This window comes from Phalacrocorax carbo, chromosome 4 (assembly GCF_963921805.1).
Source record: "Phalacrocorax carbo chromosome 4, bPhaCar2.1, whole genome shotgun sequence".
Taxonomy (NCBI): Eukaryota; Metazoa; Chordata; class Aves; order Suliformes; family Phalacrocoracidae; genus Phalacrocorax; species Phalacrocorax carbo.
The window spans coordinates 70516136-70543731 of record NC_087516.1 but is presented as its reverse complement, the minus strand read 5'-3'; the positions used below and the strand labels follow the sequence as shown (position 1 = coordinate 70543731).

The 27596-nt window shown below is 42.8% G+C and overlaps 1 protein-coding gene and 1 long non-coding RNA gene across 9 annotated transcripts in view; one reads left to right on the top strand and one right to left on the bottom strand.

Moving 5' to 3' along the window:
- The window catches only part of ELF2 (E74 like ETS transcription factor 2), a 37363-nt gene extending 14720 nt beyond the window's left edge, over positions 1-22643 (bottom strand). Inside the window, exons 1-5 of one of the 7 annotated variants that reach the window (XM_064450439.1) lie at positions 22458-22643; positions 19615-19757; positions 14741-14936; positions 13506-13671; positions 10830-10892 (exon numbers count right to left, since the gene is read on the bottom strand). In XM_064450439.1, coding sequence (XP_064306509.1) covers positions 10830-10892; positions 13506-13671; positions 14741-14812 — 301 coding nt within the window. In that variant the 5' untranslated portion in view covers positions 14813-14936; positions 19615-19757; positions 22458-22643. Of the gene's footprint in view, positions 1-1655; positions 2307-3062; positions 3266-10829; positions 10893-13505; positions 13672-14740; positions 14937-19614; positions 19758-22457 lie in introns of those variants that run through there. The other 6 variants (XM_064450438.1, XM_064450440.1, XM_064450443.1 and 3 more) reach the window with 6 other exon arrangements.
- On the top strand, positions 3328-7760 carry LOC135313166 (uncharacterized). Of its 2 annotated transcripts, none has more exons than XR_010372784.1 (2): positions 3328-5067; positions 5908-7760. It is a non-coding gene; the product is annotated as an uncharacterized LOC135313166 (long non-coding RNA). The 2 variants fall into 2 exon arrangements; XR_010372783.1 differs by having other exon boundaries at positions 5607-7760.
- Positions 22644-27596: the final 4953 nt, after the last annotated feature.

Below are 27596 nucleotides of genomic sequence, written 5' to 3'. Positions count from 1 at the left end.
TATCCTCAGAAAATAATTTCAATTTTAAAAATAGAAACAGTTAACTAGGCTAGTTGATGTCACCCTTCACTGTTGACCTGATGTCTTCTAGCTCCACTTTCTAAACAAATAGCGCGCACAGTAGATTATTCAAGGCTCTCAACAGTTGTTACAAAATACCAAACTTGGTAACTAAGGCTGACAGGGCTGTACTTTAGCTTTACAGAAGAGAATACTGGCATCATATCTATTTTCTAACAATGCCCCCAGTTTTAATATAAAACAAGAGTAACAAAATAAATTAAAGCAAGTGATGAGAGGGGAAAAAAAAATGGGCTGACATTTTCAAAATGGCACTTCTTGAAACCGCAATACAGCTCCCCCCTCTTTACCTGAAGAGTTATCAACGTCTGCATTTACAAGGTCAACACTTCAGTGTAGCACCTGATTTACAATAGCTTATCCTTTAATACCATCAGGCAACCAGAGCGATACTTTAATGAAGAACTCACAATTACAAGCATGGAATTCAGTCAAGAGTGACCACACATACACTAAGAGACCTCATTAAAGCTTACTGGCATTCACATGCTTGTTTTATCCCAGCATTTAAAAGACCGCAGTAAACAGCAGTGGAAGGTAGTAACAGCGATTAAGCCACATTTTAATTAAAACCAGTTGAATTGCCCGTACAGGTAATACCCAGAAATCTTTCTGTACGCAACACTTGACTGGAAAAGTCACTTTCAGTTTACTGCTTGTTTTATGGTAGGCAGTTGTTCAGAAACGGAAGAACAGTTCGTTGGGTTTTTTTAGAATTTCCTTAAGCCTAGCTCTGTTTGTTCAAAAGACTTTCAGGTGCACGCAGTTTAAGGATGACGCATAACCCACTGCATACCGGCAATCAATAATGAAGACGAGCAATCACCTCAAAACACTTGTTTCCCAGTGAGCCATATGTTATCAGCCCAATATTGAGAGAAATATTAGCTACAAAACCAAAAAATATCTCTGAAAAGCCATTTAGAAGTTGCTCTTACAACCAGCAATTAAGCCAGCCTTAAGCAGTAACAGTTTTGGTCCAGCTTTCTTCCCACAGTTATCAAATGCACTAAAGTTTTGTCAGCATTGAGGCTGGCAGCTGCAGGAAAAGAAAAGGCATGGTTAGTATAATCCCTTAGGATAAAGGATTCCTCTCTTAAATCCGCGTGATACCATCTATATACATAAATAAGTAAACAGATATGGTATCCTGATAGTGTGATGATGGGAACACTAGACGTACACAGGTATCTGAATCCCTCGCTGCAATGTAAATATATAAAAAAAGAAAATAATTAAGTTGGCTAGGCTAAGGACATCAGAAAGAGCAATACAAAGGTCATTTGTTATTTATCCAAGGGTTGGCTCACAAGCAATGTAGTTACAGTGACTTAAGAAGCTGTTGACACAATAATCAGCTACTTAAACATTCTCTATTCATCAACAATCAAAAGTAAGGAACAACTAACTGCAGGCTCCTGCAGCAGGGAGCCCTGCAGAAATTGGAGACACGTTCTACTGGCAAGCCCTGGGTGTTTTTCCACATTAAATGAAATAAGCCATTACAAAGATCGGGCAACTTGCCCCCTTTTTTAAAAGGGTGTGTTGATACACTGGTAAATGACAGCATTTACCTTTCGCTCACGCTCGTACAAACGCACCACCGCATCACCCCAAACCCAACGTTAAGGTATGCTCTCGGTTAGTTCGTGTCCAGGCACTGACCGCAGGACTCAGTGCCTGTAACGCTCTACACCGTTCTGCCATGTGCCACGTCCAGGGGCTACTACTTTGAGCTCCACGTTGTAAAGACAAAAATGAAATCACAGCAGGCACGACTTCTGTGGAGAAGCAAAGGTTTGACATCATATTTGTGTTTCTGGGCAGCGTAACCTCACTCATGCTTTCTCCAGGGCTGTGCCTCTCTTAAAGCCAAATCCCGGCACCACCGGAGCGTCCCGTCGTTTAACAACCCAAGGCGGCCGAACCGCGCTCGCTTCCGGATGCATCCCCGACGAGGCGGCAAGGCTCGGGCAGGCCGCCCTTGTCCCCGCGGTGGCGGCCGGGGCTGGGAGGGCGGCTCCGGCAGCCGATCGTCCAGGGGAGCGGGCGGCAATGGCACCGCCGTGCCTCCTCCCGCCGCCGGGGCTGCGCGGGGAGCCCCGCTCCGGTGCGCCCTTCCCGCCGCCCAACGGGGAGGAAGGGAGGGACAGCCACGTGCAGCCCGGCACCGGCGGCGCGGCCGCCGCCACTTCCGTGTTTACACTCCGCTTCCCTCCGACTCCGCGCGCGCCCCGCCGGGCCCAGGGGTAGCCGCCGCTCCACCGACCGCCGCGCCCCAATTGGCGGCCGCCGCGCCCCGCCCCGCCCCGCCCCCACTCCGGCCGCCAACAGCGGCAGCCCCCATTAGCGCGCGCGGCGGCGGCCGCCACTCCCCCGCGCGCTCGAGGGGCCCCGGGGGAACGCGCCGCTTCCGCTACACAGCGCGCGCGTGGGGGAGGGGAAGCGGCTTCCCCCCCCACCCCCCCACCCCGAGCCACACACGTGGGCCGCGGCCCCCGCCCGCCGCCGCCGCCAGCGCAAGAGTTTAAAAGGGCACCGTGGGGGGGGACGACGATGCACACGCAGGGGAGCGCGGCGCCCTGGCCGCGGCCCTGCGCTGGGCCTGGCCGCTCAGGCAGCGGTACGGCGACAGTAGAAGAGGGGAGGAGGGGACGGCCGGGCCGGGGAGGCGGGAGGACAACCCCACCCTCGCACATACTTCCGGGTTCTCGCCCTGGCTGTACAAACCCCGCAAAACTCGCCCGCCCGCCCCGCCGAAGCTCCTGCGGTGGTGGCGGTGCCGCCCGCCCCGGGGGCAGGTGCCGGGACCGCCGCTGCCGCCCGCACGCCGGACCGGCCGCTGCCAAGGTGATCACTTCCTGATTGCCCTCCATTGCTTCCCCGGCCGTCGCCGGAGCGCGGCGTGCGCCGCGCCTGCACCCCCAACTCCCCGCCCGGCGCTCTCCCTGCTCCCGCCGCCGCCCCGCGGCGCAGCTTACCGGCCCGGATAAGAAGATCGAGCTGGTTCGTGGGCCCCTCATGCAGGGACGTCGCCATGTTTACGCTGCCGGAACGGCTTCACATTGACCGGCCGGCGCGGCGGGGCGCGACGCGGCGGGGCGGGCGAGCGACGGGCACGCTCCCGCGGGCGCGCTCCTGTGGGCAGGGCGGGCAGCGCGGGCGCGGGCACCACCACGGCGCGGCGGCAGCAGCGGGAGCGCTTCCTGCGAAGCAGCGCAGCGCAGGCGATCCTTCCGCCGCCGGCCCCAGACAGGAAGTGCCGCGCCGGCGCTCGCCGCCGCCGCAGCGCGGGGCCGCCCGCGGGCGGGGGAAGCGGCCCGGGCCCCGCCGCTCGCTCCGCGCCTCGGGGCGCCACCACGGCCCCGCCGCCCCCGCTCCTCGCCCGGCCCCAGGCGCTGAGCTCCGAGCGCGGTCCGGCCCCATCCCGTCCCACCCGCGCCCCGTTAAGCCAGGACTAGAAGGACCAAGAAACCCCTTGCCGCCCGGAGCCTTCCCCGCGCGCAAGAGCTTCGCGGTCCCGTTAGGAGCAGGTGAACGGCAGCACCGCATCGACCCGGCAAGGAGCCTCGCTTCCCCCCTCTCAAGGTCCAGCAGCCCTAAGAGCCGGACCGCAAGCAACAACGTGGAAGCAAAACAATATCCAGCACGAATCACCTCCAGCTTTCGACAGATCATGCTCCTACTACCCCCTCAAGTCTTTTTAGAAATACAGCTTACGTGTCTGTAAATATGGCCATTAAAGTCAGGCATTTTGTAGACTTCGCTGATCTATTCCTAGCTGTAAGGAATTAAATTTGTTCATCGCCTCATCAGATAACAAGTGATACCTGCAAGCAAGACCGTTTGTTCTCACACTCAAGCCATGATACATCTAAATGTAGATCCGCGCTAAAGTTTCACCAGCCGAGCTCTTCCCAGCCAGATGCATGCACAAAAAAAGCACTCTCCAGCCAGCTGTGGCGGCACAGAGCTCTCATGCAGACACAGCTTTGCCAACAGCAGCGTGCTCCTGTCAGCTTGTGCTATTCACAGAGGTGGAACGGGCGTGCTAACAAGAATTCCGTCTGTCAGTGGATTTCCACTAGAGGACTCTGCTGTGTTCTGCAGCAGAAGTTGTTCTAGTGGAGAGGAGCCCAAGGGCAAGTAAAGGCACTTTAAGTAGGCACACGCTTGAATGTGCAATAAAGCCTCATCGCCCTTCATTAAAACACCCTCAAGTCGAAGGGGAAACCCTCACGCAATGTAGTTGAGCCACACTGTAGATTCAGCTTATGAACCCAGTACTGAATTAACTGCGTACTCACGTCACTTTGCCCTGTGTACCTACTGCTGTTAAAAAATCATATTTTACCCACACTTCTCTTGAAGCAGTTAGGTCTGCAGCAATAAAAGACAGAAATAGTTTGTCAAGCTTAGATCCAGATCAAAAGCCGCACCGAGACACTAAACACCTTTGAAGATCCAGACCTGTGTCAGTGGGAGCTCACAGCTACATACTTTGGAAAAGATGCATTCATAGTTTGCTGCCATACTGTAACTCAGTGAGCATTGTTTACTGATTGCAACTCCCAGTCACAAACCAAAGTGTTTGACTCATATCCAAGTCGTTCTCTCTACCCCCTACAGGTAGAATGAAGTTTTGCCAAAGCTATGAGAACTCCTTGAATAAGTATATTCAAGTAATCTACATGTGTAATTTTTGACAAACCCCATGTGTCCAAAATGAAGAATAATAATTTAAAAAGAGTGTAAAACATCCAGCTCTTGGTTCAATATCAGCCTCTAAGCGGCATTTCTTTACTACTGTGAGCACAGACTCTGCACAGTGTTTGCCAATTCACATGAAATGGACTCTAACAGCTGCACACATTATTCTGATTCTTCCCTCTCTCTGATCATACACAGGGAGAGTATCATTGGATGCCCAAGGGATTCCAGTCAGCGGAAAAAAAGGCCAAGCCTCTGCACTTTCAAGATTATAATGTAAGCAACTAAAATAAATCTATAAAGTGATCGTTTTGACCTGTGCCCAACTTATTTATACCTGTATAGTATCAAAGCATAGCACTGTCTTTAAGGAGGAAGGCTGTTTTCCCCAAAGGTCTGCAGTTCTGTTTGTTTAAACTATACGATTTCCAGTATTGATTTGTCATGCTAATAAAATCTAACTATTTCAGGGAAAAAAAAAAAAAAGACAGTCAATAGGGGAAAAAGTGAACAGGCAATTAAAAAAGAAAGCTAAGGCCTCCCTTCTAGGGAGAAGGCTAACAAAGAGGGACACTAAGTCTACTCAGAGAGTGGTGGGTGGCCCAATGAGGCAAGAAATATTTACTGTAATGCAACAGGACCACATAAAATGCAGAGTAACTTATGTTTCTCTGGCATGAAAAAAGCAGGAAAAAACCCATATAGAAACAGATCCCAAACAGCATCAGTCTTTGTCAGACAAATTTATTTATTAGCCTTTTTTTCTGGTAGAGAGTACAGAGACTAAGCTTTATTGTAATTTTTTAAACCACAAGCTCAGCTGTCAAGATAGCCAGGTAGACCCTACATGCTCATCGCATGCTACATCTATGAACTGCCAGGAAAAAAAAAAGTCAACATGTTCTAATATGCAGGAAAGCTACCATTCAAAACTACGCTCGTGGCACACAGGAATGTAGCAAGGGTAAGTCTTAAGTAATTTCAAGACAGTAACAAGTAATTGCACTTTTAGCTGACAGCACCTCCATCCCTGTGAACTTCAGAGTCTTTGGTAGATAAGGAACTTGGACAACCTGAACACCCAAGTGATTTGTCCCCATACTTGTATCAACACAGGAGTAAAATACCTATCAACTCATGCTTTCTTGTTACAGGATACAGACAACTTTGTTCACATTAAAGGAAATAAGCTTCCCTTCTTGTCTGCAATATACACCTGTTAAACTTCATCCCGATTATTTTTGAAAAAAGTGAAAGACAACTCGAGAGAAGCAGCTGGATGGGATTAACTGCATGCAAGACAGCAGATGCAGAAATTCAAAATGTGAAAACCTGGAAGGTTTCAGCAGATTTGCAAAAGTGGATGGGAGTGGGATCATCAATTATCTTAAGCATTTCCTTGAACAGTCCTAAAAACTACCACAGCATTCAGTGGTTATGGAGTTACTGTCAGCCGCCTCCCCTCCCATAGCCTCTGCGCCAAGTTGCCTTCCCACAATTCTGACAAATACACTGAAAACATGCTCCGGTAACAGACCATAGTTTCGCTTGGAAAACTATTTCATAAGCTTTGTAACTTGAAACACTAAAAGTACAACCTTCCAATGGCACCTTTTTCCTTCACTGACAGCAAATGATGAACCAGAAAGAAAAAAACCATATATTTAACTACTTTTAGCCACAGCAGATTCCAGCTGTATTCTACCATGATAAACCTACTCTGGGAAAAGGCAATTGTCAAAAAGCAGTTAAGCAGTTACTTATTCTTACAGAGGTGATTTGTTTAACTTCAGTTATGTAAGTAGTCAAGGGTAGACAGCAATCTCTGAGGGTAGTATTTGCAGTCTACATGAGAAATTGCAAATGGTAACAGGAAAAATAATGAATTGCCAACCGAACTGAAAAGCTCCGAGTAACTTCAGAAGTCCAGGCATGCCCTGTCCTTGAGTGGCAAAACTGCCTGCAAATTTTAAATAGTTACAGAAAGTTAGTTTTGCCTAGGACCCTGAAAAGAAATTAACATCTAATAATTACAGAAGTAGTCACTGTCCTGAACAGCTATCAAACTGTTGGTAGTTATTACTGCATTGCAAGGGTAACGATACAAAGAAACACTTTTAACAGTTAGATTCCAGAAACACGCAAGAAGATGGAGCAGTCTCCTTTATCAGCACATCAGCATAATCATTACCTTCCACTGTGGATTCCAGCAAAAGTAATAGCAAAATAACCACAAAGCATCCCTGGGGGAACCAGGGACTGCTGAGGAAAGGGGTCAGTGACCATGCCAAGCTTGTCTTCTTGACTATACCATATGATACCACAGCCATGAGTCTGTCACAATCTGCATCTTCAGAGTGGACCCAGGATCCTGGTGTCACTATTCATATGGCAACTAGTGATTCCACACAGAAAAGCAAATGTATTCTCAGGACTTGATGCTACCTTTGACAAAGAGAGGAGGACTTACTCAAAACAGCAAGTGTTCACATTCCAGCATTATTACTTGTGAATGTGGAATAAGAAAAATTTGGCTGTCCCCCCCCAAAAAAAATTGTATATGCACTTCCCTGCCTTATAATGAAATCTTTCATTTCAGGGCAGTTTAGCAGACAATTACAAATCAGGTATTTGCATAGCACATTACATGATTTTACAAAACTGACAGTATTTGAGGATAGTAATAGGTTGGCACAGGAACCAGGCCACTGTTGAGCAATTTCTCTGTTCAAGACCTCGCACTTACAATTCCTTAAGACCTCCCTGATAACAACAAAAGTCTATTCTATAAGCCCATTGAATTTTTAACAAGGGCTAAATGTCCTGCTCAAACACATATGGCTTTACTGTGATCCTAGAATTTGTCACCAACTACAATCTCATCCTAATATGCAGATCACCTTTAAAAATTATGAAAGTTTGTCACTGTATTTTTGACCAATAAAGACCACTGAACTCTTGTGCGCTCATACCGCGATGGTTTTGGCATGCCGTATTGCACTCTCATTTCAAGATACAAACCACAAAATTTTCAGCTTACATTAGTAAAATGCTGTGGCTGCATCTTCACAGTAACATCCTACAATTTCTCATTCCCAGCAGCAACTCCAGCTGGAGTTGGGAGTTTAGAGGAGAGCGCATCTGCACATCTGAAGTCCAAACCATGATGCCCCACATTAGCAAGCCGTTCAATTAGCCTCACATCAGCCTCAGCAAATAAAAATTATGCCCGAAGTGTGTAGTTAAATTAAGCTTTATTACAAAATACTTAGTCTTGCAGTGTTCTTTCAGTATGAATAGAGCACTGAACACAGCAGAGCAGAAACCCACAGTCTAGAAAGAACTGGACATCACAACCAGGCTGTTACTGCTACGTAAAAATATTATCATCCATAGAGCAGCTGCACAGCTCTTTCCATTAATTTCTCAGAAAAGGAAACACCAGCAAAAATGACATAAAATTTAAGTTGCTATTGAATTTTGTTTCTGAATTAAGAATCTTACTGGGGAGAGATGTGTACGCCTTTGGCATAACTGCTCCAAGAGCCAGACAATAGCACGTGCAATAGGAGGGAGATAATTTTGTTTCACTTGCATCAATATTTAACTAGGAAAAAATGCGATGGATTTCTTGGCAGGGTGAGAACTCACACCAATGTAGCAGCAGCATGGCGTCAAAAATAAAATCAGCTCACATTCAAAGGATAAATTCTTAACCCATGAATGTGTTAGAGGTATCTCATTCTTGCAGTAGAACAAGTAATGCATGTAAACTTTTAACTTGCTTTTATCTGAGTAATGGGCCCCATCTTCACTCTTTGAAGGCAGCACCAACAAGCTGAGAGCTTAATCAAGTTGTTAGAATGTCCAAACTCATTTGCAGTCAGCAGAGTCTTCTCAAGCAAACTGCTCTCCACTTTTAAAATTCTCATCAAGCTGTCAGTGCAAGGAAATGGAAGTTCAATCAATAGGGTATGTCAGCACTACCAAAACATACAGCAGATGTTCGTGTTAACTCATTTTTTTGTAAGAGGCAGTTTAATCAAATAATGTCTGGACAGAATGAATGATAACATTGTTTTGCTTATCCCTTACATGCATATGCCATCATCAAAGGTAAGATTCTAACCAGATCTAATACTGAACATGATATTTTACAACTGATAAAAACTTATCTGAGATTAACAAAAAATTTAAGCGATTATAGACAAACATACCATCTTTGTTGTCTTTGTACCTCAATATATTTCCATCAGATCATAATCCTGGAGGGGCTCATTTTCAGATCCCCATTTTTTCACGCAGATCTTCTACCCCCCTGTGGCAATAACATTTTTAGAATTAAAACAGACTTTCAACTTGCACCACAGGGAGGATTTCTGATGGAACATCAAACCAAAAAATGTGGTGAGAGTGCACAAGTCGAACGATATCTCAACTTCTCAAAAGCAATAGTTTTGTTCCCTCTTTAATCTTGAAGTTGTGAGAAAAAAATCCCAAACCTCTACTTGCCACTTCAATGATTAATAAAAAATTAAGGGGAAAATTACTATTGATGTAAGAAGTTAGATTCACTGAATCAGTTAAATCAGGGTCTATATTGGCAATATGATTTTTGGTATATTTCTCACAGGGATCAAGCTTTACTGTACTTACAGCAAATTTCACTTAATAGCTGCCTACTGTTCAACAAGACTTGTAAAAAACAAACAACATTGGTCTTGCAAATTCATCATAAGTGAGGTAACACAGAAGAAAAGTAGTACCAGTGCAGGCATAGCATCAGTATGAATGGAGTTCAGAAAGTACTAACCAATTTTAATGGCAATGTTCCAGATAATTTGGCATTTTTAAAACAGCATTACCCTACTTAATATTCATCTAATGCCTTATTTGACTAAAAGACTAGGCATCATCCATGTATAAGATCTGCAGGTCACAGCTGTGGTACCTTCAGCACTGCATGTATGGTAAATCCAAAGATTAGACTACCCCATCAACACACCTACAGATCCACGTTATGGGTTCTGTGTCGTGACAGACAAACAGGACTATAGCAACTGTTAATCTCAGAATGACTGCTTCTTTAAAAAGAGCAGCTTCTGCTGTTAAAGGTTTTGCTGAATAAACCCTAAAATTGAAGGGCTAATTACTTCAAGGACAGATAACTACTCGGAAATGGAAGCCAAGAGCATTTGTAGTTTCATAAATGCAAGAAGTTTTTTAACACAAAACAGCATTACAGATCCTGATTCTGCCCTTGGACCCTTGACAGTCCTTACAGTCCACACAGTCTCAAATCCAATCCCAGAACAGCAAACCACAAATAGAACCCCTCAATGGACAGCACAAATCATCTCTTTAGTGTCTGAAGTAAATCCTACCACATCAGCTACCGCACTACACACAAAGGGTACTGATCCCTATCTTTGAAGGCCAGATTAATGATATGTTTTACTAAATTATGCAGCTTTAGATTAACTACAAAGTAGCTCGAGGCTCTTGGAACAAGTAAGTTGTAACATTGTAAAGCACGTAAATCAGTAGGCATCGGAATTGCCAGTGGACTGTAACAAGAAGTGAAAAAAAGATAAATCAGGTCCATGGCCAACAGTAGAGATGCAGACAACCAGGCACGTGTTATGTTATGTGGATACGTATCATTTCAAACACTGCCAAGACTTCAAGACGGGTTTTTAGTATTTACCAAGCTGTCTGTAGAGCCTAGAACCACAAAAGGTATTAAGCCTACTCATTCTTGGTGTAACAACCATACATTTATCAAATAATGTGAAAGTTTTTGGAGCTATTAATTCTGACATTTATGACACAGAATCAAGACTAATTTAGCAACAATGGATTTTTCTTCTAAGATACACAGAAATCAAATTGTTGCAGCTAAATTAGAATCATTAGCATAATAAAGGTATGTACTTCATAAAATTAGCATCTTAAAATACCCTTTGAATAAACATTATTATACTTTGTTTACTTGTTTCTGCACTAGCCTGCTTTCTCATTAACATTTACTATGGTACCTTTTACCACCTCTCCAACATGGAATCGCTTCCTACCCACAGCCCAGTATCTCTTCCCTTCCCCTACAAAAAAAAAAAAAAAAGCACTCAGATTTACTCTCTTGCAACTCATTGCTAATAATGGCACATTACCAAAATAAATGTTTCTTGGGGCCTTTATACTTTCTCTCCACCCATTTTACCTCTCTGTATGAGCAATGAAGTCATAAAGACTCTTGGCTGTACCAAAATGTGTCAGTGAAAATACATGCCCCGCAAGAGTGCCTCCCTCAGAATAGCCTAAACTAAGCATTTCTTTCATCAACGCTAGATACAAGTTCTGTGCAAAAACCTTTACTTGCTGTCATGTGTAATCACACCATGAAAACTGATTAACAGTGCATATATGATACAAATAATAATGAAAAGTTGGCATACAGGAACGGGTGCACGAGGGGAGATTACCTCTCTCCCCAAAGACCTTTGCAATCACAAATTATAATATTCATTAATAGTTTTTAAAATCTTAATAGATTTTAATTTCTCCTCTATGCTACTGTAAATTGGCTTTTTAGTGCACATGACCTTTAATTTCTATATCAAAACTATTAAAACAAAGTTTTAAATATTTGAACTGGTTTTAGTAATATGCTATTATACTAAATATTTAAGGACACATTAATGTCAAAGTTGTTGTGAAATGAAAAAACAATGAAACACAAAAAACCACCACCAAACTATCTCAGTCAAGACACATCCCTTAAAATCTCCAGCCACAAACTCACCAAATGATCATAGCAGCTGCCCTATAAAGACTGTACTTCCAATTACCAACACTTTGAAGCAGCCACATCTCTTTCTTTGAACAGTAGCTTAGAAAAAAAAAATTCCTACAGAAGAGCTACAGGTTTTTAATTGTCATTTCCACCAATTTATTGTGGCCAGAAGATGATACTTAAAAACATACATAGTTCATTTGCAGCAGCTCATTATCCTAAAATAACTGTTCTGTTAGCCATTAATCCACCAAAATCTTACAAGAAACAGCATATTTAGTGTTTTAAAAAAAACACTTCTAAATGTAAAAGCCTTCAAAGTATAAGCTCCTAAAGGTTTTCAAATACAAGTTTAATCTAATTTATAAAATTCAGCTTCTTGGGAAGAACACCCTCACTTCTCACTTACCTTAACATTAAAGGTTTTATTACCACAGTAAAAGCCTAAAAAAATGTATTTAATATCTTTCTTTACATTAATTTGTTGAACTTGTAATTAGCATATTTAATTCAAATTGCATTTGAGTAAACTGGAACGTCAAGTATTCTCACAAAACCTGAACCATTAGTTCACGCACGTCTTACGAAGTTGATGCACTTGATTTTTGATGCAGTGCTACAGGAGATTAACATCCAGATTCAGAGAGATGTGTGAGCAACTGCATCCACTGTTTAGGTAGAAATCTGAACTGAAAACTACCTAATCTGATGGGAATGCACATATATTTCCCAGGCTGCAAAGTTAAGCAACTGAGAGAAGAGTCTCTCAACTTTTTTTGCTTGCCTGACATCATGAATTCAACTCTAAATTAGGCAGCCCAGGGAGAGGAACATACACTATCCATGTTCTAAGTCAAGTGGTCTCACTAGTTCAGTGCAAGTGCCCAAGAGGACCTGTTCTCCCTTTGGTGCTGTTCTATGTATTCCCAGCCACAGCACTAACCAGGCCCTTGGCTGAGCCATGTCAACATGCTAATCCAGCAGAAAGTTAACCCAACATAAACACAGAACAGCTGTGGGTTTCCCTGCTATTTTTTTCTTGCAAAATTAGCATACTGAAATGGGTAAAAAAGGTTCAACAGATATGAGAAGTAGCAGAAGAAAGCAAGTGGGAGGAACAGGAACTGCAGCACAGCAGCAGCCTGGCAGTCAGATGTAATTAGGCTCCCAGAGGAGCATAACTTTTGTTTCTTCAGACAGTTTAAATAGGCTTTGGTCCCCCTCAGAAAGTTCACAGCTCCTGGTCCCGTTCTTTGGAGAGAGGTATATAGAAAGAGACAGGCTTATTGCTAAACAGGTCAGCTGCTTTAACGCCAAAGCTCTACTCCCTTCTTCATTTGTAACTTGTTATTTTACCATATAACTGAGTTTATTTCAATCCATTAAGCTTTTTGCCCATAAAAAGACAGTCCAACTCTATTCCCCCCAGCCATGTACTCCTGTCACTCAACCAGCAATAAAACCGCTGTTGGACCAAAAAGGCAGGATATCAAGGACAGAGCTCACGGGAAGGGGGAAGAGTTGGAAGATAGGGTGAATAGAGCCTCACAGTCCATACTGCCAGCTGCCCTGCAGTTATTTGGCTCAGATACATTGCAAAATTAATTCCTAACCAGCTTCCTGCACAGCTGATTTTTAAAAACTTGAAGTTTAGTTGTCTAGTTCACCCCCTGCGTAAAGAGGTAACAAAGGTATAAATGAAGATGCACCTACTTACGAGGATACACGGTGTTACAATGCAGCACCCTGAACGTAAGGTGATGTTTTTACCTGCCAAGCCCCAATCCTGTCACCACTGAAGCTAAATAAAACTTAAGTTTAGATCAAAGAGATGTGAACCCAGGTCAGGATCAAAGTCACACTCCTCAGGGACTTCTAAAAGTAAGAAAATCTCGTGAAAAAAAATTTATAAGTCATCTACCTGTTTCCACAGTTTCAGTCTCAATTTCTTGTTCCTCTGCTACATCTTGCATCAGGTAAGTCTCGTCATCATAAACCAGGACCTGAGCAGCATAACCCTGTTCTAGTCTGGCACTAGGAACTGGCTCCACAATCACTGCTGGGAATTCAGAGACTGCCTCATTTTCCTACAGAAAGAAATAAATGAAAAAAACCAAACATGCTCTAAATACTGGACTGTTGAACTCTGCATCAGTATTTTCCTCTTATGCTTTTACATATTTTATGGAATAATGATAATAATTTTAAGTATTTTTAAAGGAATTTTATTCTAAAGCAAGATATTAAAAAAAAAAAAAGACAGCTTATCATCCACCAAAGGGACCTTCCTGAACCTCAGAGATATCTTCCTGGCTTTAAGCACTTGAATTTTAAAGCATCAGACAGCTTTAAGACAATGAAAAAGAGCAAGCTTTCTAATTAACACAGTCAGCCGTGGAAAGTATTTCTTCTCCCTCTGCTCCACAAAAGACAATCAAGGCTTTGCATGTGTACTGCAACATGCCTACATCTGACCTGTAGCTTATGAACGCTCATGTTTTGGATTAAATACGTAAGCTATCACAAAAGAACTGGCTACTTCAAAGCCCATATGCCTATCTCTACTTATTTAAGGATCAAAATGCCTGTAACAGCACATTTAATGTTAGAATGTTGCAGAAGTGGAACCCTGCCGGATTTAATTTACTATGAGCTACAGGGTAGTAGAATATATTTATTATTTGTTGTTAAGAATGCAAAATATGAGCAAAGCCTACGTGTGTTATTAATAATAAATTAAATTAGATTAAATAATTTAAATGTTAATATGTGTATTATTAATACAAATAATATAACGACAAATAAACATTCCAAAGTTGGCTAACTTTGAAAAAGGTCCTTGTATCGTTCCGCTCATCTCATTCTACACCTCAGGACACATCTGAGATCTTTAAAGAGATGCTTAGTATAGAATTTAATTCTGTAAACCCAGTCTACAGTTGTACTGCAGACTTCAAAACTTACTGCTTCCACTACTCTGTGATAATAAAATCTTCTAATAAAAGATATTTGAAAAATGGAATGCTCTCTTCCTCCTCACACAATCTCTAGTCTGTTTCACTTGCTTTCACAGCAAGTTTACAGTGAATTTTTCTTCCAAACTAAGACAAAAGGTGTGAAGTTTGTTAGTAAATAAATTATATTTATTCTTCTAACCTCTTGGGGTTTTATTCCATTGCTGTCGAACTCCAGGCCAGGGCCTCCAGTGTCAATGACGGCTGATGTCATGGTGCATCCCCTGAAGACGCTTTGAGTGCTGTTATCTATCCTGAAGACAGCAATGCTGATAGCCTGAGGTTATCAAAGGCTTAAATTCACAACCCACTGCTGTTAAACACCTAGGCAGAGGTGGCTGAAACACAAAATAGATTTAAATAAGTTTTTTGCATAGTTTATATTCAAAAGTCTTCCAACGTTTATGAAAGCTATTGCATGCTACATCTCTACATCAAAAGAGGGCATCAGTGAACACAACAGAAGTGACAGCATGTGCTGACCTTGGTGAAGTTAACACTGAATCCTGCCATACAACACAAGCTTCACGCTAACTTTTAATATCAAAGTAACACAATTTTGGTTTGGTTCTTCGCAATTTGTTAAATTTCATGCAATTCTAAAAACAAATAATATCCTTAGATATTTGTCATTGACCAAAATCATTAATTTCTCACTGAGGTCAACTATCAACTAGTTTTTTGGAGATGTACATGTGTTTGAGTTAGTGCAGCTTCTCTAAAGTTACTGTTTTCCTATTAAATTAGGAGAATTTTCAACTACATTTTCTTCTTTGTTCTACTAGTTTCATGGTCATTTCATAAAGTTTCACAAAGCTTTCAAACATACTGCCTTTTAAAAGCAATGTATGTATAATCACATCTCACACATACCCCATTTCTAATCTACAGTTTTCCTTGAAATAAAAAATATTACAGCAGTTCCTGGTTTTTTCCTATATAAGAAATTCTTATGAGTAAAAAAAAAAGTAGTTCCACATCATAACACTTTACTTTGGGTATATATACCATGGACTCATTGAACTTCCAAAGATACATAACCTCCACCTTCGTTAATTTCTTTAAAGCTAGATGAACAGCAGTGCTTTGTTTCTAAACAACTGCTATTTATTTATTCTGAATAAATATTATTACTCATATCCTGTCTTTGGAAGAGACAAAGAATCTGTGTTCATAAACTTCAGGCTGTGAGGAGCAGTTTACTACTTCAAGATGCAAACTAAGATTTTTGGCTTCTTAGCTGTACAACAGAAAGCACATATTCCACGTGAGACATAAGAACCCAATCTGATATCAATTATCCTTGTAAGTAACTCCACTGAGATCAATACTTTATAACGGGAGCCAGAATTTAGCCCAACATTTTAAATAAAATCCATCCATTTAGAAAGCTATCACAACCACTGAAGTCTGCAACAGGATCTTCCAACACATACTGAAGGAAAAATTTATAATTAATACTCCAACGGGTAAACTCAATAAGCCTGCTTTTCAATAGCAGGCAGCCAGCTTAAACTAAATTAATCTTGCACACATAAGGAAAAGCTAGCTCAGATTCGTGAAGAGTAACTGGGCTTCCTATGGGCATCAAAATCTTTATACACACAATAGCTTAGATATACTAGTAAAAATTACAATTACTGATCTCCCCAGCTGGACGACAACTAAGCAACAAAGTCAACAAAAACACGATGCAAAAACTGTTCAAAACCTTTTATTTATGAAGGTATTAAGGATCCTTCAGCACACCATAAAAATATGCTCAGAAAGGCATCATTTATGTTGCCATACCAACAAAACCACACCAAACAAACAAAACAAAAAAAACCCAGCCCACACCAAACAAAAAAAAAAACCCTGACACAACAGGATAATAAATTAATCTTTTTCACCCTTACATACGAAAGGGAGAATAAATTTGGATAGCAGCTTTCTAGGCAATTAATCCTCATTAAGTAAAACTGAAGAACATGAGATCGTCTTAAATCAATGTTATAGTAGCAGCAGAATAAGCACAAGATATATTCCAAAAAAAGGGAAAAAATATGCAATTTTTAAAAGAAAGGCATTTTTTGCTTACATAGGCAGTCAACTTGATATGAGAAAGCATGATTTATACCTAAAAATATTTCATATGTAATAGCACAAAAGAACCCCAACACAGTAATACTTTATTTTCCATTGTTTCATTTGTAAAGCTAGCATCGCTTTTTGATTATCAATATTTTCCTTGATGAAAAAGAAAGCACAGACCTCCTCTGCTCCCCAAGCAAGATTCAAGCTGGAAAGTCTTTAACAAGCATCCTTGGAGCCATATACACCTGTCACACTCTGGGCTTTTAGTGCAAAAAGCCTACTCCTTACCTGCCTATCAATTACCACATTATTTCAGAAGTCTTTAAATTTGGAAATATGTAAAGTAGAGAAACAGCTGTTTATGAACACACTAAAATAATCAATCAGGAGGAAAAATTTAAATATCACTTATACTATAAAAAGACTTTTTTCTTCTTCTACAGTTTTCCATCTACATCAGCGCTAGAAATACTGCCAAGCAATCATAACCCAAAAGAGAAGTCCAAACAGTGTAAATTATTTTAATTTGGAGGCACAGCCTCCAACCAGTTTCAAACATCAGCATTATTCCTGCAACTCAGACATGTATCTATGTAAGAACATACAGCGCTTCATGCAGTACCTTTGCATAGCCTAAGCATGTCACAAAGCTAATTTGGTTTTCATGCAGTATATTAATGCAAATAAACAATCACATACCAGAGCACACATACTATGTGTTCATATTCTATGGACTATAATCCCACACAGGTGGCCAAACAGCTGCCAAATTGTAGCAACTGAAAGCACTTAATACTACATATTAGATCAGGTTATGTCAAAAAATCGCTATTTCTGTCGCCTAGGTTAAAAGAAGTTTAGATGTCTTCTGTGCTGATTTATCTTTACATGAATTACCAAAAGAGCTGAAGATAGGGCACAATGCAGGATCATAAATAATAATCCTCATTTTCCAGTTCCAGCAGAAATTCATAGTGACAACCTTACAGGGGAAAATATACAGAAGAATGAGTGAGATGCTAAATCTCAGCATTTGTTAAAAGGATGGTATCTTTAGACTGATGGCACAGAACAGCCCAGGCAAGGAATAAAAGAAAGGCCCAGAGTCTATATATAACAGGATTTGAACTTGATACTAAGAGTCTTCCTATTCAGCAACCTTTTCAAAAACCTGACAGGGTGGGGAAAAAGGCCAGCCCACTCACTGGCCAGAAAGTGGGAAGTTAAGAGTTTCAGTTCTGTCTGGTTTAGAAGTTCTAAGTTAAAACAGACACCAAATCACACCCCACACACTGAAGTGTACGTTAGGTCCCTGCAGACGCTCCCCTTCCCTTTTCCTAAGCAGCAGGAACAGTCCTTGTGGAAGCCTTTTTGCTTCTCCCTCAAATTTCAGTAGTATAGTGAATACATTTCCCATCCTCTCCCTAGCAAGTCACAACTAACTTGACTTCTGTAAAAGGCAGAGACTGCCTAGTCACTTCCAGAAATCAGTTCGAAAATCACAAGACTAACTGAGACAAAAAGGACAAAAGGCAATTAGACTCAGATTCTTAAAGTAAGAGATGATTCACGTTTGTAAGAAACCAGGTTATCCCTGGTGACACAATTAGCCAGCATAGAAGCTGGTTCAAAGTATGACTATTTTTGAATTACAGAACATGCAGAAAGATTTAAAAAAAACAAACAACAAAAAGCCACACAATACAAATACAGGTACAACAACAAAGAAAAATATGGAACGACATCAGAAGAAACAAAAATATCTAACGTTCCCAGAAGAGATGACCAGATCATTTTGTTACAGATCTCACATCCACTCTTGTGCTTCCTGGTCATGGAAAATTCAGAGAGAAACTAGTTTCAATACATTTGGAATATCACTTACAACAGGGAAAACAGCTTTACTGCATCATCCATTATTTTTACACATGTCTCATGGGAAAAGAAAAATAAAAGTGTAGGTGCTCCTACCCTCGAAGAAATCAAAACCAAAAATCCAAATATTGAAGCCACATTCTTTGCCTCAACAGCAAGAAGTTTCTAACTGTTTACCACTACAAAAGACACAACGAAGCCTCAAGTTTTTGATAGTTTTCACTGGTGAAGAAGATCAGTTACAGCATGTACATCTTCAGAGGCCACACGGCACTCATCACAAAGGCTGCAAAATACCAAACAGTTTATTCACATATTTAACAGTACATTTATATGTCCTACATTATGTACCTGAGTGTCTGCCTACAAGAAATCCAAACAGTCCTCTTATGTTTTCAGCACCTACCAGAGAAGCTTAAAACCTCTTCAAATCACAACTGTGACAAACGCGTAATAGTCCCACAAAACCCACAATCTTAAGACGATCCCACTGTGCATAACCACCTATCCAGTTAATAGAGAAACAAACACATAGCTCAACAGAATTAAAAATAATAATTGAAAAAACAGTACGGAAAGGATGGCAGCGTGTCACCTCTACTAGGCCAGACTCAAAAGTGAAGTTATTTAGGGCTGGTTTCAAAACAAAACTCTACATATAAATCTGCAAATACCTTTAGGACACTTTATTTAAATTATAAAACAAACAAGCAAATGAAAAATCAGTGCTTTAAAAAAAAAAAAAAAAAGATGCACACACTTGTACCCAGATATGAAAACAAGACAAACATGCAGAAGACTAGGCAGGAGTGACCAGAGGCAGCTGCTCCCACAGCACTCTGAAGAAATGTAAGAGCACTTGGAACAATGTCCCCCTTTTTTATTCAGCTGGCATCCCAAATCCTGAGGAGAGATTTATGCAGATACCTACACAGATACAACCGCAAGAGCAGGACTGCAGCCAGCACGAGCATCAGACACAATTTTTTTCAAAAAGGCTTTCCTTTCGTTTAATCAAAAAAAAGCTAAGGAAGTCAGCTTGAAAATTAAATTACTTATACATACAGAAGATATGGCCAAGATCACTGCAGAATCCCATTAACTATAACAAGGCTTCCAAGGGTACAAAGGTGGTCTTTCATAGGCAGCTCCTCAAATACACCAGTAAATGTCACTATCACTCTAATGCATATAAGCCATAGCACACACTGTAAAAAAAAAATAAATTATGTTGACTGAAAGTTCTTTTTTAAGACATTTTCCCAGATAATTTTTACAGCTCTGGCTAACTGATTCACACAGACATTTGTGGAAGAAATAGTGAATTAACTTTTTTTTTGAAGCCCACAACAAGTCTAAAAACTGAAAAATTAAGTTACTGCAAAATCTGACAGAGAAAAAAAATAATTTGTAAATGCTCAAAAAGAGGATACAAAGTGAGTCTTTGCATCCACAACTTCAGGGGGACAAAACAGAAAATCCATGCAATTTATAGTACCTTATAAATTACCCCAATCGCTAAATGCTGCAGAAAAGGAAATCAAAATGAGGCATCATCAAGACAATTAGTCCTGGCCACACCGTACTTCAGAAGTTTCCATACAACACAGCAATAATTTTATAGCTGAATGCACAGAAATTAATACATGTGATCAAATTAATGTTGTACCAAATCCAGTAAGAAACTAGAGGAACTCCTTCCATGCATATTTAGTTTGAAAATCTGACCACCCAAAGTATGCTCTGAAACATCAAAAGCTGAAGCTGATGAGCCCCAAAACACATAAGCTTATAATCACTTAAAAACTATTAACGTTCTGCAAAAAGCTTTCTGGCTTCAGCAGGCTTCTTCTGGACCTTCCCGTATTTCATCCTATTAGCAGGCTCTCTTCCCACTGCTCTCTATTTAAAGATCCCCTGAAATCTTCTCCCTCTGACAGACGTCCCATACGTGTACCCTACTTTGTACCAGCCCTCCTCTCTCCAGCGTGCCAATTGTTGGTCCTTAACATCCATTTCCACTCCCCCACAAGCCCGAGTAGGGAGCAATTATTCATCATTTTACATAACAGAAGAGCAGAGATGGATGAAATTAAACAGTAAGAATGTGGGGTTAAAAAAAAACAACCAGAGCAAAACAAAAAAAACAACCAAAATCCAACACCCAAAAGGAAGCAGTGCACACAAACTATGTAATTCATTTTCATAGGATATTCTAGAGATCAAAAGAGTCAGATTTACATTAGACAGCTTTAGCAAGGTAATGCCCCCAAATGGCTACGCAACTATTAAACACAAAGATGCACACACAGTCTGAAGTTTAGGGACCTTCTGAATGAGGTATTACCAAAACCTGAGATGGAAAGAGTATATCATTGAAGGTACCCTACAAAATAACCATCCTGTTCCCAGAACCCTTCCTAAAGCAATTGATCCTGTTCACTACCAGCGATGGAGTGAGGGGAGAGGGAAGAAGAGGATCTTGGATCAGACCCATTACATACAGCTTTGTAGGCTTATATTTAATTTCTTTAAGACTCTTGAAATAAAGTTAAGTTTTGTGGTAGCAGTCACCGACCCAGATGTCTCCTGCAGTACTCAATATAACAGATGGCTTCATGACATCCCCTCTCAAACAATGATGTGGGCTTTTCAACATACCATAATAACAGACATTTCCATAAAGTGATATGAAACTCTCCTGTTCTCCAAGCTTTCCACAAATCACCAATGTCCGCACTTTTGCCTCATTTCAAAGTAATAGAGCAAAACATGTGATTTCTACTTTTCCTTTAGGCAACATTATCTGAATTGCTTTGAATTTTTATTGTTAGACTTTTGTTTTCATGAGTCTCAAGAATTCTCTGACACTTGCACTCCTATATCCCTGGGCTCATCTTCGTTTCATGCTGTTTGTCTTGACTAACTAGGAAGCCCTCAGAGTCTGATGCATATATACACTCATCAGAAAGTGCCAAAAAGTGTTACACTTACATTGCAACAAAGGTGAATAATTACCAGCACATAGAGGGCAGGCAACTTCAAAGGACGACAAGAGCTGAACCTAGTGGGCTGAGAACCCTCCTCACAAATTGATTGTTTTTAAACTGAAAGTTGGTAAGGTTTAGCCGTCTTTGCTAAAGAAGCGACTGGCCGTAAGGGAGGGAACATGCAGAACTGGATTATTTAAGTGGGGAGAAAGAGAGGTGAGAGGAGACTCCAGAAAGGCAACAGACAAGCATGAGCACCAGAGCAGACCCAGCACAGCGTTCTACAGCAAGGTACAGTTAGAAATACGCCAGACCTCAGCTATTTAGCCAAGATGCCACCGGAGCGGCGGCTGGAGGGGAGAGGGGCGGGCAGGCGGCTGCAGGCCCGGCGGGGCTGCCCCGCCGCCAGTCCGGGAGGAGTGAGCACGCATGACAGCGGCTGGCCAGCACCACCCGGGATGCCATGTTCTCCCGACACCCTGGGTAAACAAGGCGCTGCCCCGCTCCGCTCCGCCCGGGAGGGGCTGCGCGGGGCCCGGCCCAGCAGACCGCGCCCGCCCCGGGGCCGTGTTTACACTGACAGCCGCCGAGAGCCGCCCAACGCCCCCTTCGCCGGCGGGGCGGCAGCCGACGGCGGGGATGGGGGTGGGGGGGTGGGCCAAGGGCCGCTCCGCGCCGCCCTGCCCCGCGCGAAACCGAAAGTGCAGCCGGGGGCAAGGGAGAGAGGGGACGAGCCACCGGAGCGACCCTCGGCCCCACCACACCGGGGCCGCCCCGGGGACGGGCCAGTCCCACGGTCCCCTCACAGGGCGGGCGGGCGGGCAGGCGGCCGCCCGCCCGCTCGCTCCCTCCCTCCCTGTCAGCGCCCGTCCTGCCCGCAGCGGCGGGAGCGGCAACGAGCCGGCGCCGCGCCCTTACCGTGCCCGTACACCGTGAGGCCGCGTCCGTCGCCCGCCGGGGCCGGGAGGCGGTGGGCGCCGCCCGGGCAGAGCCGGAGCCGGGGGAGGGCGAGGGCCGCCCCACGGCGGGAGGGGCGGGCGCAGAGGCGCAACCTGCCCGGCCCCAACCGCCGCCGCCCCCGCCCCCGCCCCCGCCCCCCCCCCGCGCGGCGCCGCGCCGCCGCCGCCTCTGCACATGCTCGCGCCGCCCGGCGCGCGGGGGCGGTGCAGGCATGCGCGGCCGCCTCGCGCCTGCGCAGGGGCCGGAGGGGGCCGTTGGGCTGCGACGGTTTGCGGCCGGCGCGAGGCTCCCTCAGGGCGCGGTGGTGTGTGGAGAAGAGTCCCTACAGCCCCCTCCCTTCCCTCCGTCCACCGGGCGCGGTTCGGGTCTCCGTGCTCAGGGCCCAAGGGGACAACCGGCGGCAGGCAGGGTCCCGGTGACCATCAGCCGCGGCCCTGTGCCAGAACCGCTGCCCGCTTTCAGAAGTCCTTCCCGACGTTTGCATACAGCCCCAGAGGCGTAATTATTTTCTGCAATTGATTTTGGCACTTAGGAGAGCGAGCTGTCCACGTGTCCAAGCAGCTACAGAGCCTCAGGCATACAGAACTGATTTCAGCCAGTGGCTTGTAGGGGCAATGCTGAAATGTCAGTTCTGTGATTTCTTTGATCACAGCCCTCTCTCTTAGAGCCCATAGTTTTTGCAAATAGCCAAATTCTAATGCAGCATTTGTTACTCTTGTCACTATGATATATATCCTTGCCAGGTCTTGCATCATTGCTCACAAACCAAATGTGCATTGAGGCCGAAATGATCTAGCCTGGTCCGAGAGGCTTAGGGCAGAATTGGTCATCTTTACAAATATTGGGCTTTAACCATGATTCACTTTTTTACATTTCACAGTAATAAACCAAAGAGCTGAATAGGAGGCATTACATTTTCATTACAGACAAGAAAAAAACCAACCCACCACATGGCCAAGGCGACTTTCAACACTGCAAAGCCACTGTCTTGAAAGGAACTCTAGGCTGAAGGTTTTCTGTTCAAACCGATCTGGTCCCCCTTGTGCCTGTACATTGTAAAAGTGCAACATGCTCCTTTTTAACAGGAGCCCATGGCACACTGAGCAGCGGTACACTGGTAGTACACAATCACACACATGCTTCTCACCTTCATCTGCATGCAAAAGCACTTCTCTGCCACCTCTCAGTTTCCATCTGACTATGTCTACTGCTCCCTTGGCATCAGCTTCCTTCCCTAAGGAAATAAGATCTTTCAGGTGTCTTTAGGCCCTCCAATCAAAATGGCTTTTACAGGTTATGTACAAACTGCAGTTTTCCAGGATATATAACAAGGGCAGTTATTTTCCCCAGGAACAGCACAAACATCTCCCTGACAATAAAGGTAGCCCTAAAAATGTGAGGCCTGCACCCTGAAGCATGGAAACATTGGAGGTTCTTTCCTTCCAAGGAGGCGCCAGGCAATATTAATAAGAGGCTGCTGGTAGCACCATCTATTATGTAAGTGGCCACTGCTGGGGTGTAAACTTAAACTTGCCATCACTTTATATTTATTACACATATCATAGCAAAATTGATGTCTTGCCACATGCTAAGCTTGCCAGACATTTAATAAGGTTTAATAAGGCCAGAAATAAGGCATACACTTGGATGTTGTTAATTACAGAATTTGCTATTAGTTTACATTAAGCAATATGAAGTTTCAGCTCTTTAAAGGAAGAGAGATCACCTTTAGAACATTTGTTTAAAAGGAAGTATCAAACTATGCGGGGAAAATTTTTCATTTATTAGCTGACATCCATGTTGCTGCTAGGAATTATAAAATAGTGTTCAGTGTATATTAGAAAATGTAATTATTTTAATGTTCTAACATACAAGCATGCAAGTCATATCAACAAAGGTGTAAAGTTAAAATCTCATAGGCAGTGGATGGTGGAAGCTCACATTTAATTGGCCTTGGGCTTAGTTCAGAGATAGCAGTTGACAATATAAAATCAATGAAGACTACTTATAGCACAGAAAAGAGCAAGTCAAGAAAAGGGTAGGATATTGGGAGGAAAAGATTCCTGGCAAAAATTGCCTTGTTACAGACTGGAAATAAGTCTAACTGAGCAGGAGTTTTAGACCTCCATTCCAGTTGTTTTGCAGCCTGGCAGACCTAAGTGCTGCCAGCTTTATCTTTAGTGCTTAATTACTCCCGGTTTGACATGCTTACTCCTTTAGTTGTTTTGTTTGTTTGTTTGTTTCCTCCTTCTTCTTTCCATGGGTCCAAGTTAAAGTTCAGAAAGAGAAGAAAACCTCTTGCCATGGTCCTTTTCATGGAGAAGAATCATAGACTCATTAAGGTTGGAAAAGACCTCTAGGATCATAAAGTTCAACTGTCAACCCAACACCCCATACCTCCTAAACCATGTCCTGAAGTGCAATGTCTATGTGGTTTTCAAACACCTCCAGGGGTGGTGACTCCACCACCTCTCTGGGCAGCTGGTTCCAGTGCCTGACCACTCTTTCAGTAACCATATTTTTCCCAATACCCAATCTAAACCTCCCCTGGCGCAGATTGAGGCCATTTCTTCTCAACCTATCACTAGTAACTTGGGAGAAGAGATCAACACCCACCTCACTACAACCTCCTTTCAGGGAGTTGTAGAGAGCGATAAGGTCTCCCCTCAGCCTCCTCTTCTCCAGGCTAAACACCCCCAGCTCCCTCAGCTGCTCCTCATAAGACCTGCTCTCCAGACCCTTCACCACCTTTGTTGCCCTCTTCTGGACATGCTCCAGCACCTCAATGTCCTTCTTGTACCGAGGGGCCTTGAATAGACAAGAATGGACAGCTTCTTTCAAAACATGGGCCCACCATCAGCCAAAAAAAAGGTAGACAAACCAAGGCTGCTTTTACATCTCAGCAGCTCCTTCATGGAGTCACTGGGCACGAGGTGACACGGCCACCACTTAGCCATGCTCTAAAGACTGACTTTAAGTGGTCCCTTCTGTAATGCTGATATTCATTTTCCTGCCACCTGGCCTGTGCAGTCCTCTCTTTATTCAGTTTTTCTCCTCTCTCTGATCGGATGCCACAGGACAAATGTTTCAGCACCCCTTAATCTAGTTTATTTACGTGACTTCCACTTCTAACTTCTTCTCATAACAGGCTGAGCTGCACAGCTGTTTTCAGTGGAAGTTCAGCAGCACCTCTCTAGGAAAGAGTCATGACAACTGCTCTCTGCATGTACAGACCTGTGCTTCTCTGCAGAGAAAACCAGCGCTGGTTTGAGATAATCACAATGGCATCTTCATTTCTTTCTCTGTTGCAGCTTGTTTTTATTTTTTAAATGAAACTAGATTAAATCTTCATATGGAAAATTGTATTTCTTTCAGGAACAGTTCTTTTTGGTTTACCTTAAGCTAGTTGGAAAGCTATGTTGAAAAATATTAAACATTAATATGGAAAAAGCAGGGCCACCAAGGCATTTGGATCAGTTTAGCTGAATGATTTTTGAAGTTATGTGAGTGATGCGGTGATATATTAAAAAAAAATGACAAAAAAAAGAGAATAGTAGCCCTTTTTACGCCCTCATGAAGTAGACCTGCAGTCAATTTAAAACTGCTATTGCTGGGATACTGCTGTGTGATAACGTGAGGTCAGCAGATCAACAGATGCTTCTTTGCCCCTTTTGGATATAGAAAGCTGCAGTCCACATTGCTTTTTAAACGTTGGTCCTCAAAAGACTGTAGCCTAATTCTATATGCTGAGCTTACTGCCTTTGATTGTTCAGATAAAAGGGGAAAGTTACATTGACTCAGACCCAGAAGTATGACCCAGAAGAAATGACCAAGAAATGACCCAGAAGAAATAAGGGAATGAAGGTCCCACAACCCTTCTGTCAGTCAGCCCATTCTATAAATCATTAATGAAGTAGCAGTAACTCTACAGGTATAATTACGGTTTTATTCCTTCCTAGCATAGACTTCCAGAACATTCAGATTTTGTGAAAACTCTAGAGAAAAAGGTAAAAACTATTGATAATTTCTAAACTCAAAATGTCAATATTTTGGGGTCTTTGGGGTTGTTGGGTTTTTTTTAATTTTTTACATGAACTTTTAATAGACTCCATCTTGTGCTTATAGGTCATAGGAAAGCATCCTGTTTTTTGCTGTGCAATATTCCAACACCACTAAATTAAGCTACATTTTAGCCTAAGGAAACAAGCTTTATTGTGACCTCGCTATCTGTGTGTACATCCATCTCTCTATCACTCCTTTCCCTTTGACATTATTTGCCAATTTCAGCTGGATTTTATAAAAGGGTAGGGATCTCAAAGATAAGTTCCTATAAGTTTCAAGAATGCAAGTATCAGAGCAGGGGAGACCGACACCCGTGTGGGTCCCCATGAGAAAGCAGCTATTTTTTATGCTGACCCACAGCAGCCACCTGATGTACTGACATGCACCTAGCTGTGTACCAGCTACAGCAATGGTATTTCTTAGCTGACTTGCTTTCTCCCCTGCTTTAAAAGAAGACATTTGAGGTATATGGAGGTGTAGTGGAAAGCTGGTGGCACTACAGGATTAAAAAACATGAGGAAAGCTTGGTGGGCAGCAGTGAAAGGACCACATGGACCACAGAGGTTACAGCTGGGCTTACAGAGTTAAAGACATAAAGATAACAAAGGAACTTGCATCTAGACCACAAATCCATGGTAAACCAAACATTACAGCAGAGCTGGCTTTGTATATAGCTATGGGAAATATGAAGCTGTGAGACACGTGTTAAAAGGGCTTAAGAGGCATCCTAATGGAAGCCCTGCTTTGTCTTGGATACATACCATGTTACCAATTAATTCTAAACCTATAAACACAGCATTTTCAAGGAATCCCAAAGCATTAAATTATCCAAAATAAAGATAGTCTGTAGAATTCAAACCCCAAATCCAATCCCTATCCTTGCTAAAGTTAACAGATGGATTCCAGGCTATTCATTGTCAGTCTGCTACAAGGGATGTTACTGGCTGCTGCTTTACACATTACTGAAGCTGTCTCTGCCAGCAGGAAGGACATTCTTGCTGGGCCGCTTGGGATGGATAATTCGTTGTATGTATT